The sequence below is a fragment of the Cydia fagiglandana genome, chromosome 10 (assembly GCF_963556715.1).
Source record: "Cydia fagiglandana chromosome 10, ilCydFagi1.1, whole genome shotgun sequence".
In the NCBI taxonomy this organism is placed as follows: domain Eukaryota; kingdom Metazoa; phylum Arthropoda; class Insecta; order Lepidoptera; family Tortricidae; genus Cydia; species Cydia fagiglandana.
Genome location: NC_085941.1, coordinates 18,733,411 through 18,748,487, shown reverse-complemented (window position 1 = coordinate 18,748,487; position 15,077 = coordinate 18,733,411). Strand labels below are relative to the sequence as shown.

The 15,077-nt window shown below is 36.5% G+C and overlaps 2 protein-coding genes across 3 annotated transcripts in view; one reads left to right on the top strand and one right to left on the bottom strand.

The window, feature by feature from the left end:
• Window positions 1-15,077, bottom strand: part of LOC134668005 (molybdenum cofactor biosynthesis protein 1) — a 299,645-nt gene that overhangs the window by 107,429 nt on the left and 177,139 nt on the right. The gene's annotated exons all lie outside the window — the stretch shown is intronic.
• Window positions 6,472-12,336, top strand: LOC134667997 (toll-like receptor 6). The gene has a single exon (XM_063525432.1). It carries the CDS (start codon window positions 6,611-6,613, stop codon window positions 10,586-10,588), a length of 3,978 nt encoding a protein of 1,325 aa, XP_063381502.1. The 5' UTR covers window positions 6,472-6,610; the 3' UTR covers window positions 10,589-12,336.

Here is a 15,077-nt window from a genome sequence, read left to right as displayed (position 1 = left end):
GGTCGATTTGCTTAAGACTGCAGAGAATTGTTCGACAAAGACAGCGCTCCATCGGCTTATGTTCAGCAGTAAATATTTTTCGACTAATAATAATAATATATGATGATGATACGTATCTAGACGTTATCTACCGCCCTGCTCTACCCATTGTTCTAACTCTCCTGACTGACTTGGTAATATCCAGCCAAGAGCTTTGAGCCAAACAAGTAGACGTTGACGCGTTATTAGGCTAAAAGCAACGCGTCAGTACTCAGGACTTCCACAATCAAATATGTTGGAACACACATTGTGAATGTGACATAGCTTTGAGTACATCAGAGCCATAATATTTTTGTTTATTCCTTATTGTAGGCTTAGTTTTGTCTTGTTTGATAGTGTGTAGCGTCTTTAAGAACTCCACTAGCTTGCACTCGCTTTACAAGCGATAGGAGCACATAGCACAACGTTTATACTTGTTTATATAGAATTATCATGGAAAAACATAATGCGTACTTAAATCAATAATCATTGGAGATTTTTTTTTTTTAAGTGGCGATCGTGAACGGACAAAGACAGAAAATTGGATCGTTAAATCACTATTGCATAGGACAAAACTAATCCATTTCCTTTCGTTGTTGGGATCTGTGGGTGGGACTTGTTGTGGGATCTCATGGCAGCAACTGGAACCGTGTGAGGGTGCCTTAACTCAAAGTTTTGGGCGCCTAATAATAAGGTTAATAATAAAGCGAAAAGCCCACTTGCCAGGTCTAAAAAATATGCTTTCAGCACGGCACGCGAATCAAATTTAATATGCATACCGTTTAGCTTTGACTAGGGCTGCGCCGGTTTATCGATAATTTTACTTTATTGTCCACATTTTTGTTGCTTTATCGATATGTTGGGAATTGGGATAAACGAAAACGGGAACTAACGTTTTGTAATATTTATTATGTGTGATTGTGTGTATTTAGTTTTTAATATTTTCTGTCGTAGCTTCGTGTCATATTTATTTTCGAGAAGAGTCTATGTTATAAATACAAGTGATTTGGAATATATCATCAAATTTAATTCACTAGTAAAATCAAAAATTATGCCCGTAAAAAAAAGCTAAGTAAAATGTTTTATGCTATTTCCAATAAAAAAAAACCTTGATATTCCTGCTAATTCAGCGAATGTGAAAAATTAAGTGTGTCTTCATTAATTAGGTCATTGAATTATACACTTAATATCAAATATGTTAATTGGACAACATTTTTATAGGTACTACGGGTAATTTTAGTTAATTTAAAATTTGATAGTCACGTTAAAGAGCCAACTGTCCAACTTTATCGATAAATCTCCGCCCTACGCGTTAACAAGGTGATTACGGCTAGGGGCGGGACGAGCATCGATAACCACTCTTTACGGCGTTCCAGCGGCGAATATAATTACCAAAAAACGAACTCATGGGAAAATAAAACAAAGAACGCCCAAATAATGGCCGAGAGACACGATCACTCTGACTATCTGGTAGAATCCACCCAACTCTGCACCAACAATGACATGACGAAGTGTGACATTATACAGTGTGGAAAGATAAGTCGGGCCCTGGAGGGAAACTACCTTAAATCTTTAAGCTGGCTCATTTTACTTAAAGGAGACATTCCTTTATTTTTAAAAAGTCATAGCCAAGCTAATGTTAATTCTTTTTTTTTTATGTTATTTTTTTTTATGTTAATATTTTTTTAATGAATGTTAATTCTTTTTAAAAAATAAACAGTTTAATTTTTTTGCATAATATAATAGAAAACACAAAATAAGTTTAAAGTGCCACGAAATGGCCCCATCTCAGCATGTTGCTGGTGGCTTCCAGCGCTGATCTTCCGATGAGACCATCAAGTGAGAAGAATCACGGAAGGTAACAGACAAGAAGAAAAAGACATAAAAATAACATAAAGTAAACAAATAGTTAAATACGAAAAAAGTTACACAGCAAGATGATGCAACATAACGACTATATTAAAATTAAGCTTTTCGCACTTGTATCGTAATCGACCTGACATCAGTCAGACGTCCGCACCGACCGTATGTCCGTCCCTCATCTTGGGCAGCCATGCGTATACCCCACGCTTTAGTTATTTGAAGTTTAAAATAATAAGATGTGTATTAAATTGGTTTTCTGTTCACGATCTTGGGAAATCGGCTCATACGGTTATTATTCCACGGTGCGATAATAGTAATCATCTCCGTAAACAAGGAAGGTAATTTACATAGGTATTAACTTGAAACTGAAGACCACACTTGAGAACTGGTTGTAGTTATTTAATTTTAACAAACAAGAAAATTCTTCAAGTCAATTTAACTCCATCTGCCAAAAGTTACAGAAGTTTTATTACGATATATCTCGTCGTCTATGCAAATTCTCGTAAAGTGTCGTAACATACACATGGACTTGCGGCGCGATTCGGGAAATGAATTAGACATTCACTAGATATGAAATAGTAACGATATGTGACGTTCCACGGCAAAAGGTACCTTATGGACGCAATAATATTGGAGCGGCGTTAGTTATTTAGCGTAAGCGCCAACCGACATAGGGTACCCTTTGCCGCGGAACGTCACATATCGTTACTATTTCATATCTAGTGAATGTCTAATTCATTTCCCGAATCGCGCCGTTGGATTGTGGACCTGTTGTGGATTTCAATACGTTAGGGTTGGTACAGTTCAATGGTATTTGAGTTGCATTATTCCTTAATTTCCATTAATTGTAAACAATTGAGTCTGAAAAGTTGGGCATGATTGGATTATGATTGATTTCGATTTTTGCATGATTTTTCAATGATTATAAAGCGCACGGCTGTGCTGTACGTGAGTCAAAATTTATGGAAATAATCATTATCAAAAAGTTTTCGTTATTTACGCCGTAAAATATATCGGTAAGTATACCTATTTAATTGTTTTTTCACAGTAACTTGGTTTTTACTGTAATCCTGGGTCACTTATTTGAGTAATAAATAAATATTTAACATACGTTTTTGATCGTTAAAACATACAATAAAAGTGTTTAATACACATTAGGACAATAAAAAAATGTTAAAGTTGTATCTAAGTGTAGCCAAATTTTACTGTTTATTACTGATTTCCTAATTAGATATATGTGAATTACTACCGTCCGAGATTCTTTCAGGTAGAATAGAACCATATTTGTTTATCCCATACTTGTATAGTATAAGTACGGGTTGATTCCAACTTTATATAATAAACGCCAAAAATTTGCTAAACATTACGATATAAATAGGATAATTATGACAGTGTCAAAAGTGACGTTTTTATTTAAAGAAACGTCACTTTTGACTTGACATATCCGGTACATGTCGTATATTTATCAAATTTTTGACGTATCTTAAAGTTTAAGACAGGCCGGTAGGCTTTCGTTTTGACCTCTAATTTCCACCCATAACAGAAAAATTCAGATAAAAATCATAAATGGACCAAACTACATCTTTACACCATAATACCGGATACTTTGACTATTATACAACTATTTACTTTACCCTATAAATAATGCAATAGCTGAACAAAAACGTAATAACATGCTTCGGTTCAATAAGGCTTGAAACGGTGTTACAATTGTATACCGAGCATTATGTTTCCATTTTTATCGCCTGTCAATGTTCGTCACTTTCTTGTTAGAGCGTGACAGGCATGGTGACAAGCGATAAAAATGCGACCGTGCTACCGCCGTTGGTAAAGAGAAGGCTTTGATGGACTTGTATTATCATCTTTTTCGCGTGGTCCCGGCATTTTGCGACGGCTCATGATAGCCTGGGGTCCGCTTGGCAACTTATCCCAAGAATTGACGTATGCACTTGTTTTTACGAAAGCGACTGCCATCTGATTTTCCAACCCAGAGGGTAAACTAGGCCTTATTATGGCCTCCTCGTACTGTGTAAAAAATATATCGTTGAAAAATTTTAAAATGTCGAAAGTTCCACACAGGGGAAAATTGAATCTTTTTGTATCGAAATTTTAATTTCCAAAATGAAAGTCTCCTAATAATTTTTTTTATGAAAATTACTAAATCTTTACCATAGTTTTATCGCCAATTGTATATAAATATATACTTCGGCTCTTGAGATCATTTTACACTGGCTCACAACTCTTTTCGCTCGCGCTCGCTTATTTCGTAGGAATACGTAGTATACACCGTCTTTGATACAAATAACTGACCCTTATTCCAACGACATAAGATTCAATGGCCAGTCAGTTGTTATGCTTCGGAGGTTTACGCAATAATTGGTCTTATCAAAGAGAATTTAGACTAGAGGCGTATATATTGTCAAAGTAAATTATGCAGTACATTTACTGCCATCTTTCGACAAAAATTATTAAAACTTTTAGAGCGTCATTTGACTTTGATCCTTATTAATTTTACTGATATAAGTAAGTATGTTAAATTTGTATAATATAAAATGCTAACGCCATCTACTCGAGACTATGCCAGAGGTATTTTTGGCCTAGTATCGAGTAGATCGCTTTACTTTTTGATATAAACAAATTGAACACATACATTTGAAAAACAGGGATGATAATCAAATGGCGTTCTAAAAGTTTTAATCTTCTGTCGAAAGATGGCAGTAAATTTACTGTGGCTACATAATTTACTTTGACAATCCGCCTCTATTTCCAATTCTCTTTGGTCGTATCGAGGTATGCACAAATAAGGCAATTTGTAGGTTGTGATGGCTGGACCACCCACTGGAGAAATAGAAAAACAAAGACGCTAACAAGGCCGGAATATTATATAACAGTTATGCCGGCGGCCGATCGTAAAATCCGGCAGATCGTTAAATTTCAAGGCACATCGTGAAACGTGAAAATCTTTGCCTCTTTCCCTGTGTCGACGGAGCCCCATTTTTTGTGTGTAAATAAAATTTTTAACATTTTTTACAATAAATAGAGCTGAGTAAAAATAAATAGTAATGAAAAAATATAACCTAACTTCGCCAATTGTACGTAATCATTTTTTTATATTAAAATTATACTAAAACTTATGCCTACGTTGAACTACCAAATGGCCATGACAAAAGTTTCAGTGAAATTATGATTTAATTCTAATTAAGGCGAACTTATGCATAATTATACTAAAGGCGAAGATCGGGGTATCTACCAATCCTTATTTTCAATTAACTGTGCGACATTGGTAGGTAGGTAACAGGGTTTGGTGATTTGTAAACCTAAACGAGTATCTTTAACATACTGTCCGCTTATCATGTTTTTAACTCAATCCTTTCGAAGACGGATGGCATTCAAATGAGTTTCCGCGTACAATCGTACATTTCCATGTCGCCACGCTGTCACTTTTTATTTGTAAGTTTAGCTACTAGTGTAATAGTATTACAGATGTAGTGCATAATTTTATTGTTTTTCATCGTATTTCCTCGGAAACGATCGTATTTGTCAGGCTAGTTCAGTGTCAATCAGTATTTTTTGTACCGAGACTGACAGAAATAGCAAGACACGTTTATAAGTTGTCTGGAAGTTGTAGGTTGTCTGGAAGAGATCGCTTTTAGGGATAAGACCGCCTGTTGTTTACCTCTTGTATTTCTATTTTCTTTTGTATTGTTTTCTTTTATTGAGGTGTGCAATAAAGAGTATTTGTATTGTATTTGCATTATAAGTTTCCGTGAAAATACGGTTAAAAACACGCTTATTGCAAAGTATAGTCTGACAAAATTTTGTTTTGTCCTGAAATAGTGTACCCTACAAGCAGCTTAGGTCATGTATAATTACAGTTTTTTGCGTCACGGAGTTTGTGCGCCCTGTGGAAAACATAAAATGAAGAATTTTACTAAGTACCTACATAAGTTCAAGTGGTGAGTGTTCTACTGTCTAAATGACTGAATAGTTTTATTAATTCTTCCTTTCCTTATATTAATTAATCCCATATAAATATAATACTTTTTTATGTTTTGCCTATTTCATAATTTCGCCACGATTTCAATGCATAAGTAAAAAATAGCGCTCTTAAGAGTATACTTAAGTATACAAAAATAATCCCCATTGTAAAATTTTCCTCGAACCACACCACATTACCTATACACAAGTACATAAGTACTATAGTAACGCGAAAAAAGGAGCGCAAAACATGTGGTGCACAAAACTATTTCCCAAGGCTTTTATCTCATTTTCGAGACCCGGACCCGAGTAAAAAGTTCCAAGTTTTCACAACAGGTGTGCCCGATGTAATATTAGCTTAAGGAGCACTCTTTAAAAAAGTTTGCCCTATATTCCCCGATATTATACTCTAGAAAATTGTTCAAGTAGAAAAATGCTTTTAGAGCTTGTTTTCTATAATAATCATAACGTATTCCCGGAAATTGCCCGTTGTAACGTAGTTTATAATTAATGCCGATAATTGTATGGTTTGCACCCTCGATAATATGAGATGAAGTTAGTAGTAGGCGCCGGGCGGGCGGGCGGCGGGGCCTCGGAGGCGGAGTTAGCGAACCCGTTCAGTCGGTGGGCAGCCGCCGTTCCGACCGCTCGCGTCCACTCCGCGCGCTCCGCGATGACGTTCACGCCACGTGAATATTTATGATGCGATCAACGCTTAAATGGCACAGCCGCGTCGCTCGCGTACCGTAAAATGCCAATGAAAACTTGCCGCAGAACTTTTCGTCTGTTAGTGTATGTGTTGTTCTATCATGTGGTCGCCGCTGAGCCGCACGAGTGCGGGTACCGCCAGGAGACGGACTCTGAGGATGCGGTGCTGTTCTGCAAGATACGCACCATCAGCAGCATGGATCTCCTGCTGCAGAACATCTCCAGGACCCATTACGACGACATCACGTCGCTGCACGTTCAGTGCAGCGAGATTCTGTTCTTCGAGAGCTCTTTAACTACTAACTCGGAGAAGAAAAGCAAACATACGAACTTGTCAAAACTGCGGGAACTGGTTGTGGATAAGTGTAAACTGCGACAGATTCCCGCGCGGGCCTTTGAGAACTTCAAGGATTTGAAGCGACTCCACGTGACGACGTACAACAACGAGTGGTCAGCCATGACCATGGAGATCAACGAGCAAGCCTTCGCCGGGCTTAACGAGCTGATAGAACTCAACCTGAGCGACAACAACATCTGGAGCACGAAAACAGAAACTTTCTGCTCGCTCTACAGTTTGAAAACTCTAAACCTGACTAACAACCACTTGCAAAACATAAAGACTATCGGATTTTCTGATTCGTTTAGAGAACAAAACTTAAGCGTAAGAAGTTGTAACTTAGTTATAGAAGTGCTTGACTTGTCGTATAATGATTTAATTGTAGTTACTGACAATAGTTTGTCGAAGTTGCGTTCACTTTCCAAATTGTTTTTGCAAAACAATGCTATTTCTACCCTAGAAGATAATGCCTTCGAGGGGTTGCTCAGCCTACAGGTCTTAAACTTATCTAGTAACTTTATGAACGAAGTTCCACCGGATTTATTCGCAGATACGAAGTCTCTAAAAGAGATTTATTTCAGTAATAATACTATGAAAGTATTGCCGCCGGCGCTTTTTAACGGGTTAGAACATCTACAAATTTTAGACTTATCACAAAATGCACTGACTAGTAAATGGGTGAATAAGGGTACATTTAAAGGACTACTTCGAATGGTCATATTAAACTTATCCTATAATCGTTTAAATAAAATCGACCGTTATCTTTTCCAAGACTTGTACAGTTTACAAAAGTTAAATTTAGATCATAACGAAATTAATTATATCGATGAGCACGCATTTGAAGAGTTGAGAAATTTGCACTCATTGACTTTATCAAACAATAAATTAACGCACATTCATTCCCACCTTTTCACTGACTTGCATGTTTTGCACGAACTTTTTATAGACAACAATTTAATAAAGCACATAGACGAGAACGCTTTTGACAACATGACGGCTATAGAAGACTTGGGTTTGAACGATAATCTTTTATCGTCTATTCCTGTATCAATTCGCAAGCTCCGCTCGCTGAGGTCATTGGACATTGGCAACAACAATATAACCCATCTGAACCGGGAAAACTTTCGCGGCCTCTCCGAACTTTTCGGGCTGCGCTTAGTTGATAACAAAGTAACATATTTAAATGACGATACTTTCGAACATCTGCCCCAGTTACAGGTGCTCAATTTAGCCTCCAATAACATCAAACACGTCGCGGCCGGTTGCTTTCGTAGAAACGTAAATCTTAAATTATTACGCATGGATGGAAACGAAATAACCAATTTCGACGGTATTTTCAGCACTCTCAACAGTCTGGTTTGGCTCAATATGTCCCAAAATAAAATTATGTCCTTCGATTTCCGAAGTTTCCCTAATAGCTTGGAATGGCTCGATCTACATAAAAATTACATTGAAAACTTTATCAACGACGACATGAATACAGATGTTAATATAAAATTACTAGACCTAAGCTTCAATAACATTTCCCAGCTTACTGTGACTTCAATACCGAAATCGGTGGAAAAACTTTATTTGAACCATAACAATTTACAGCACATCCAAGTCGGCACGTTTTCAAAACTACAAAGACTGTCCATTGTGACGTTAAATAATAACAAACTGATCCAACTTGACATGAATGCATTTAGGTTAGATCAAATAGATGAAGATAGCGACCTGCCAGAGTTCTTTATAAGTGAAAACCCATTTGTGTGTGATTGTTCGATGGAATGGATTCAACGCATTAATTATTTGAGTCACACTCGTCAATACCCGAGGGTTCTAGATTTAGATAAATCGCTGTGCTCGCTCGTGTACTCGCGCACTAAAGAAAAGAAAACTATAATAGACATGTCGCCTTCTGACTTCCTTTGCCCGTACGAGAGCCACTGCTTCGCTCTTTGCCATTGCTGTGATTTCGTCGCCTGCGATTGCGAGATGATATGCCCGAGCAACTGTAGATGCTATCACGATATCACTTGGAATGCGAACGTAGTCGACTGTTCGAGCGCCGGCTACACAGAAGTCCCGGACAGAATTCCAATGGACGCCACCGAGATATACTTGGACGGAAACGATATCAGTCATCTGGGAAATCACGTTTTCATAGGCAAAAAGAAGCTACAGGTTTTATACCTCAACAATACAAAGTTGATGGAAGTTAATAACCAAACATTCAAAGGCGTCGATTCACTCAGGGTTTTGCATTTAGAAAACAATAAATTAGTCGAGTTAAAAGGAGACGAGTTTTTACATCTGAATAATTTGAATGAATTATACTTAGATCACAATGCGATTGTTCACGTTGCGAATAATACATTTTCTTCGCTGAAATCCCTTTCAGTGCTCAGAATAGACGACAACAAACTTGTTAACTTTTTTCCTTGGAAACTGTTAGCGTCGTCTTCTAAAAGTTTAGCTCATGTTTCTATAGAAGGCAACCAATATTCTTGCGACTGTAAGAGTATAGCGGAACTAGATTCTTGGTTGCGTCGCGATCCAAATGACCCGGAAAAAATGTTATGCACTGATACCGAGGGCAAGCCTACAAAAATAACAATCGCTTCTGTGTTGAGTCATTGCAAAGAGTACATGGGCTCTATTAGCGATCCCACAGTTATGAGAGACGAGATCGTTTCAAAATCTATATTTCTTCCGAACAATTATTTCGCCGTGATCTGCGGTGTGATAATTATCCTTGTAGTCATTTGTCTTATAGGTGCTATATTTTACGCGTTTCGGTATGAAGTCAGTGACTGGTTCTATACGAAATACGGAGTCCCGTTGTTCAAGGAGCAATCATGCCCGGATGTCGATCACGTTTTGGACGGCAACCCAAACCACATGTACGATTACTACGTGATATGTAATACCAAAGATAATAACTTCGTGAATCATAACATAATGTCAGAGCTAGAGTATAGGAAAATGATTTCGAAGAAGACGATTAGGAACGAGTCACCGCTAAATATTCTCACAATTGACAGTTTTTCAAAAAGTTCCAAATTGTCCAAGCGCTTAATCATCGTCATTACAACCAATTTTATTTGCGGTGATCTTTGCGACATCCATTTCAAAAACATATTCTACAGCTACTTAAAATCGTTAAACAGGAGTGATTTGAACAAAGTGATATTTATTAAGTTAGTAGATAACAACCAAATAAATGACGAGCTCTGTTTCGTGTTAGATAAGTTTAAGAACGTGTCCTGGGGCGACCCCCGCTTTTGGGACCGATTCGTAGCTCTGCTAAATTCGACCGATACTATTATCACAGTAAAAGGTTCCGAGCAAAGCATGTTCAAGAAGTCTCGACAGACGCCGACGTTGAGGTACACAACGATGCCGGTCACAAACGATAGTTGCTCAAAGCAGAATTTCACGAATTCCTTACAGTATTGTAAGAGGGACGGCGAATCGTCTAACAACGAGAGTTCGCCGTCATCCGACAACACGTACGGAGAGGGGGAGAACTCGAACAATAGCTACATGTCCATCGACAACCGTACATGTCCTCGGTTTAATTATGACCTGAGGTCCCCGGGCGCCGGTCACGTATATTCTAGGGTAGAAGATATTTCCCCCACTGTCCCGCGCTCTATAGCGGCCAGCGCTTCGGGAAAAGGCCGTACTTATTTTGTTTGAGGCACAATCTCGTTACTTACCCACGTTTTAGTCTAGTTTTTAAGGCTTCAATGTTGTAACAAGTATTTATATAATCTGTATATAAAACACTGTGAATAACGTACCATTCTGTCAATTTTCACATACGTAATCTAGTGTGGTATTAAATGTTGGTACGGTAATTTATAATGTACGAATCGAAACAATATTTTGTACAAAAATGGCGTGAAAATGTTGAGTCTGATAATGGAAAACTTTTCAAATATTTAAATTTAATATTAATCGTATTTTACAAAGTTTATTCGAGCTGAATGAAGTTCGCAAAGTCACTGTAAAACAACACCAAATAGTTTAAGATGATTTTCATGATTTTCCTATAATAATCATTATTATAATGTAAACTAGTAATGTTAAAAATATACTTACTTATATCTTTATTTACACAGTCCTCTTGCTTAAAATAGTCATAATTATATCTATCGCGTCAAATGATGATCCCTATGACATTTCCTTCAAGTCGCGTTTGGTTAAAAAATAATTGGTTTTTACCGTATTTTATTTACTTAAACGTGACATAGGGTACATCGCCAATTATTAGCCAGTTTTCAATTACTGGCCACCTATACTAAAATGAATTCTGTGTATAGGTGAATAGAACTCATTTTTGTAAGAGGCGGCCAGTTATTGAACGAGTGGGTTGTGGATAAATTTCAGTTACTGGCCATTTTCCTTATACTGAAAATGAGTTTTATTTATCTGTAAATAGAATTCATTTTTGGAATAGGTGGCCAGTAATTGAAAACTGGCTAATAATTGGATTTTCGTACCTTATATACTAAAATGAACTTTGTTCACCTATAAATAGAAATCAAATTAAGTGGCCAGTAATTGGGGGGTGGCTAGTAATTGGCGATGTACCCTATATAAATTAATGTGCTAGACTTCCAAAAAATGTCTACAGACATTTTACGAGACAGCTACTCCATATAAAAATGAACTGTCATAAGAAAAAGTTTTTTTATAGGGGCCATCATTCGAAGTGATAGGTATATGTGACGTTCCATGGGAAAAGGTTCCTTATGGCGGTTGGCGCTTACGATTATTACTAACGCCGCTTCCGCCATATTATTGCGTGGTGCTATGCGACGTAAGCGCCAGCCGCCATAAGGTACCTTTTCCCGTAGAACGTCACATATTATTTTAAAATACTTAACTTATTTTTAGTTCGTTTCGTTTCAGCTTTTTAAATATTATATTGTATTATAAGTTATTATTATTGGCCAATTTTATTTTTGCTTATTGGAATATATTATTTATAGCTAAAAGCAAGTATGTTGATGTAATATTGATGTGCTTTCTAACAATATAACGGAAAGATGTAATATAATCTATGTTCGCGATGTTAAAGTTATCTAGACCTTTACGGCTACCACGAGTTGACATTTGACATTTACTAGCGACTGCGTGAACTCGATCGCAGTCTCTCTCGATCGCACGATACGAGTACATCAGTGCGAGCGAGTTCACACAGTCGCTAGCGTAAACTTCAAATGTCAACTCGTGGTAGCGGTACTAATTGCTTTACGTACCTATTATTCTATATTTAAGCTAAATCGTGATATTAGGTTTAACAATTATAAACTTAAATAAATGTAATTTTTGGATTGTAATTATTAGACGTAATAAAATATTATTGTTTTGTATAAAAATGTACAAAGATATCTTGAAGCGGTAATTAAATTATACTGAGACGTTTTGATACTTACAAAGCCTTTTATTTATATCATACTTTAAAATTTAATCGTAAAACTAAAAATATTAAGTGGTTTAACCCCAATAGGGTAATCACCAAACCCCATTGTCAATGTTGCAGTTTATTGAAAATAATGGTTGGTACGTAAGTACGCACACTAAAATAGCTTTTATCTTATGTTGGTACTTCGCCTTAACTAGAATTAAAATCATAATTCTACTATAAATTTTATTGTATCATAGAATTCATGTCGTGTATTCAGAATTACAATTTTCAAATTGAAAAAATGATATGGCGAAGTTGGGAAAGGGTGGCGAAGATAGGTAGATTATTTTAGAATCTTCACTTTTTACTTTAAAACTAATTTAATAAATACAAATTCTAATCATTTATTGTTAGGAAGTGAGTAATATAAATATATGTATATCTATAATAGATATCTATTTCTTGGTAAAATTATTCTTTTCATAAATATATTACTTGGGCGAAGTTGGGCGCCAACGGTGAAGTTTAGGTTCCCTAGGGTTGGCAAAAGTATCTATTTGCCAACCCTGATTTTCAATGAATTGCACCCTGCAACAGAGCAACTGTGCCACAGTTAAGGATGACCCGGCCCGGTCTAACGTGAGTCATCCTTTATTATTAATCAACCAATATATATAGAGTCGGACAAAGAATAGTCTGCAGCGGATTTGATATCCCCACGCAGTGCAAGTGTCATTTATACGTCATAATTTCATAGAAGTTAGACGTTTAAAATAACACGTGCACTGCGTGGGATATCAAATCCGCTGCAGACTTTTCTTGGTCTGACTTTACATATAAAGTCGCCAGCAACATGCTGAGAAGGGGCCATTTCGTGACACTTTATTTTACACTCTGTGTGTTACTGTGTTTACGAATAAAAAACTATTCTATTCTATTAAATATTATAAAATGAGTTTATAAAAATATTCGGTACGCCTTCAGAATTCAGATACCTACAATTTTAACTAAAGTATTTTGTTTAATATAAATTTAATTGATTACTTTGAAGAAGCGATCAGGCGACGAAATTATTTAATGAATCCTCCATTTTCATTAGGTCGTTTCTCAAAAAGTTGGCACCGCCACCTGTAAATAGGTTTATGTTAGAACTTTGTTTCGTTATGTACTATTTTTATATATAAAAAATTAATACATATTTAGAGAGACTTTTTACACAGAGGCCTAATACTTTGAAAAAGATTTAATAAATATTGATTACAACAAAAAATATTGTAACTACGTTTATCCGTTAACCTGCCGTGTCCCAACGCGAGGTACTGATGTTCCGAGCTATGAAAACCACACAAAATATTAACTTAATTTAACGGCATTACCGTATTTTATTAACATATATCCTTAACTTTTAAAGTATTACTATCGCATAACAATATTATATGTACTTATATTTTAAGTTATTCGGCTTCAAAGTTTGTCCAAGGCAATTCTTAGCAGTCACCTGGCGCGTCACGTTCACGACGATTGTATAACCCCCACCGCACCTTTCCCGTCTCGCTCCGCACGAGCTGAAGCCGTCACTCATCAGCTATCACCTGGTAGGACGAAGACGTGGTTATTGTGCTTCGCAAATAAAACACAAACGACAAAGTATCGGAAACTGGAGTTTGTAATGGGTAAGTACTCTTTATCCTGGAGTCGATATCTTGCTAATTATGTAACCTATCGCATTACTATCAAGATATGTAACGTAAACAATAGTTTAGTTTTATATGCCTAAGTATGGAGTTCATCAAGCTAATACATTTTGTGTATTCGCGATATAACTGCCATTTTCCCCGTGGATGAGATTTTGCGGCAGGTTAATGTCACTGATACCACAACTAATACTCGTAACTATATAATTATATAGCGGTTATATCGCTTTTGTGTGTTAATTTAGGAATAAAAACTATCCTGTCTGTTAAAGCTGCATATTATTGAAATTTTTGTACTTTTGTCTTAAGTCTCGTTAACCTGTCCAAAAAAGTCAGGTGAATGATGCAATGGCAGGTGAACGAAGCGTCATTCACCTGCCATATGACAGGTGATCGATAATTATTTAAAATCCACGTTACATATACTCAAACTAGATTTGTGACGTCCCACGGGAAAAGGTACCTTATGAGGGTTTTTAGTTTTAGACATATATTAAAATGTTTTGTAAAAAGTATAAGCAGCATATGCAGATTAGTCCCGTTCTTGTCAAAACCCAGTTCTGATGATGGGATCTATGAAGAATCGAGGGAACTCCTCAAATCTTAAAGGCATACATATAGTGATTTTTGTGTTTTTATTTACAAATCAAGCATATACATTCACAAAAGTGACATTGGATGAAGTGGAACTGCTGATGAAGATCAGAACGGAACTCTTCAACGACGCATAGTTCACGTTTGGCGATTTGTCCTCTTCGTTATGTTTGTTAAGCAAGATAAGTTTATAAGCTGCATTTTTGTCAATCTCGAGTTCTGATGATGGGATCCATGAGGAATCGAGGGAACTCCTCAAAACTTAAAGGCATACATATAGTGATTTTTGTGTTTTTATTTACAAATCAAGCATATACATTCACAAAAGTGACATTGGATGAAGTGGAACTGCTGATGAAGATCAGAACGGAACTCTTCAACGACGCATAGTTCACGTTTGGCGATTTGTCCTCTTCGTTATGTTTGTTAAGCAAGATAAGTTTATAAGCTGCATTTTTGTCAATCTCGAGTTCTGATGATGGGA

Coding starts and splice junctions, on each gene's coding strand:
- LOC134667997 (XM_063525432.1), top strand. CDS start 6,611: ATGCCAATGAAAACTTGCCGCAGAACTTTTCGTCTGTTAGTGTATGTG.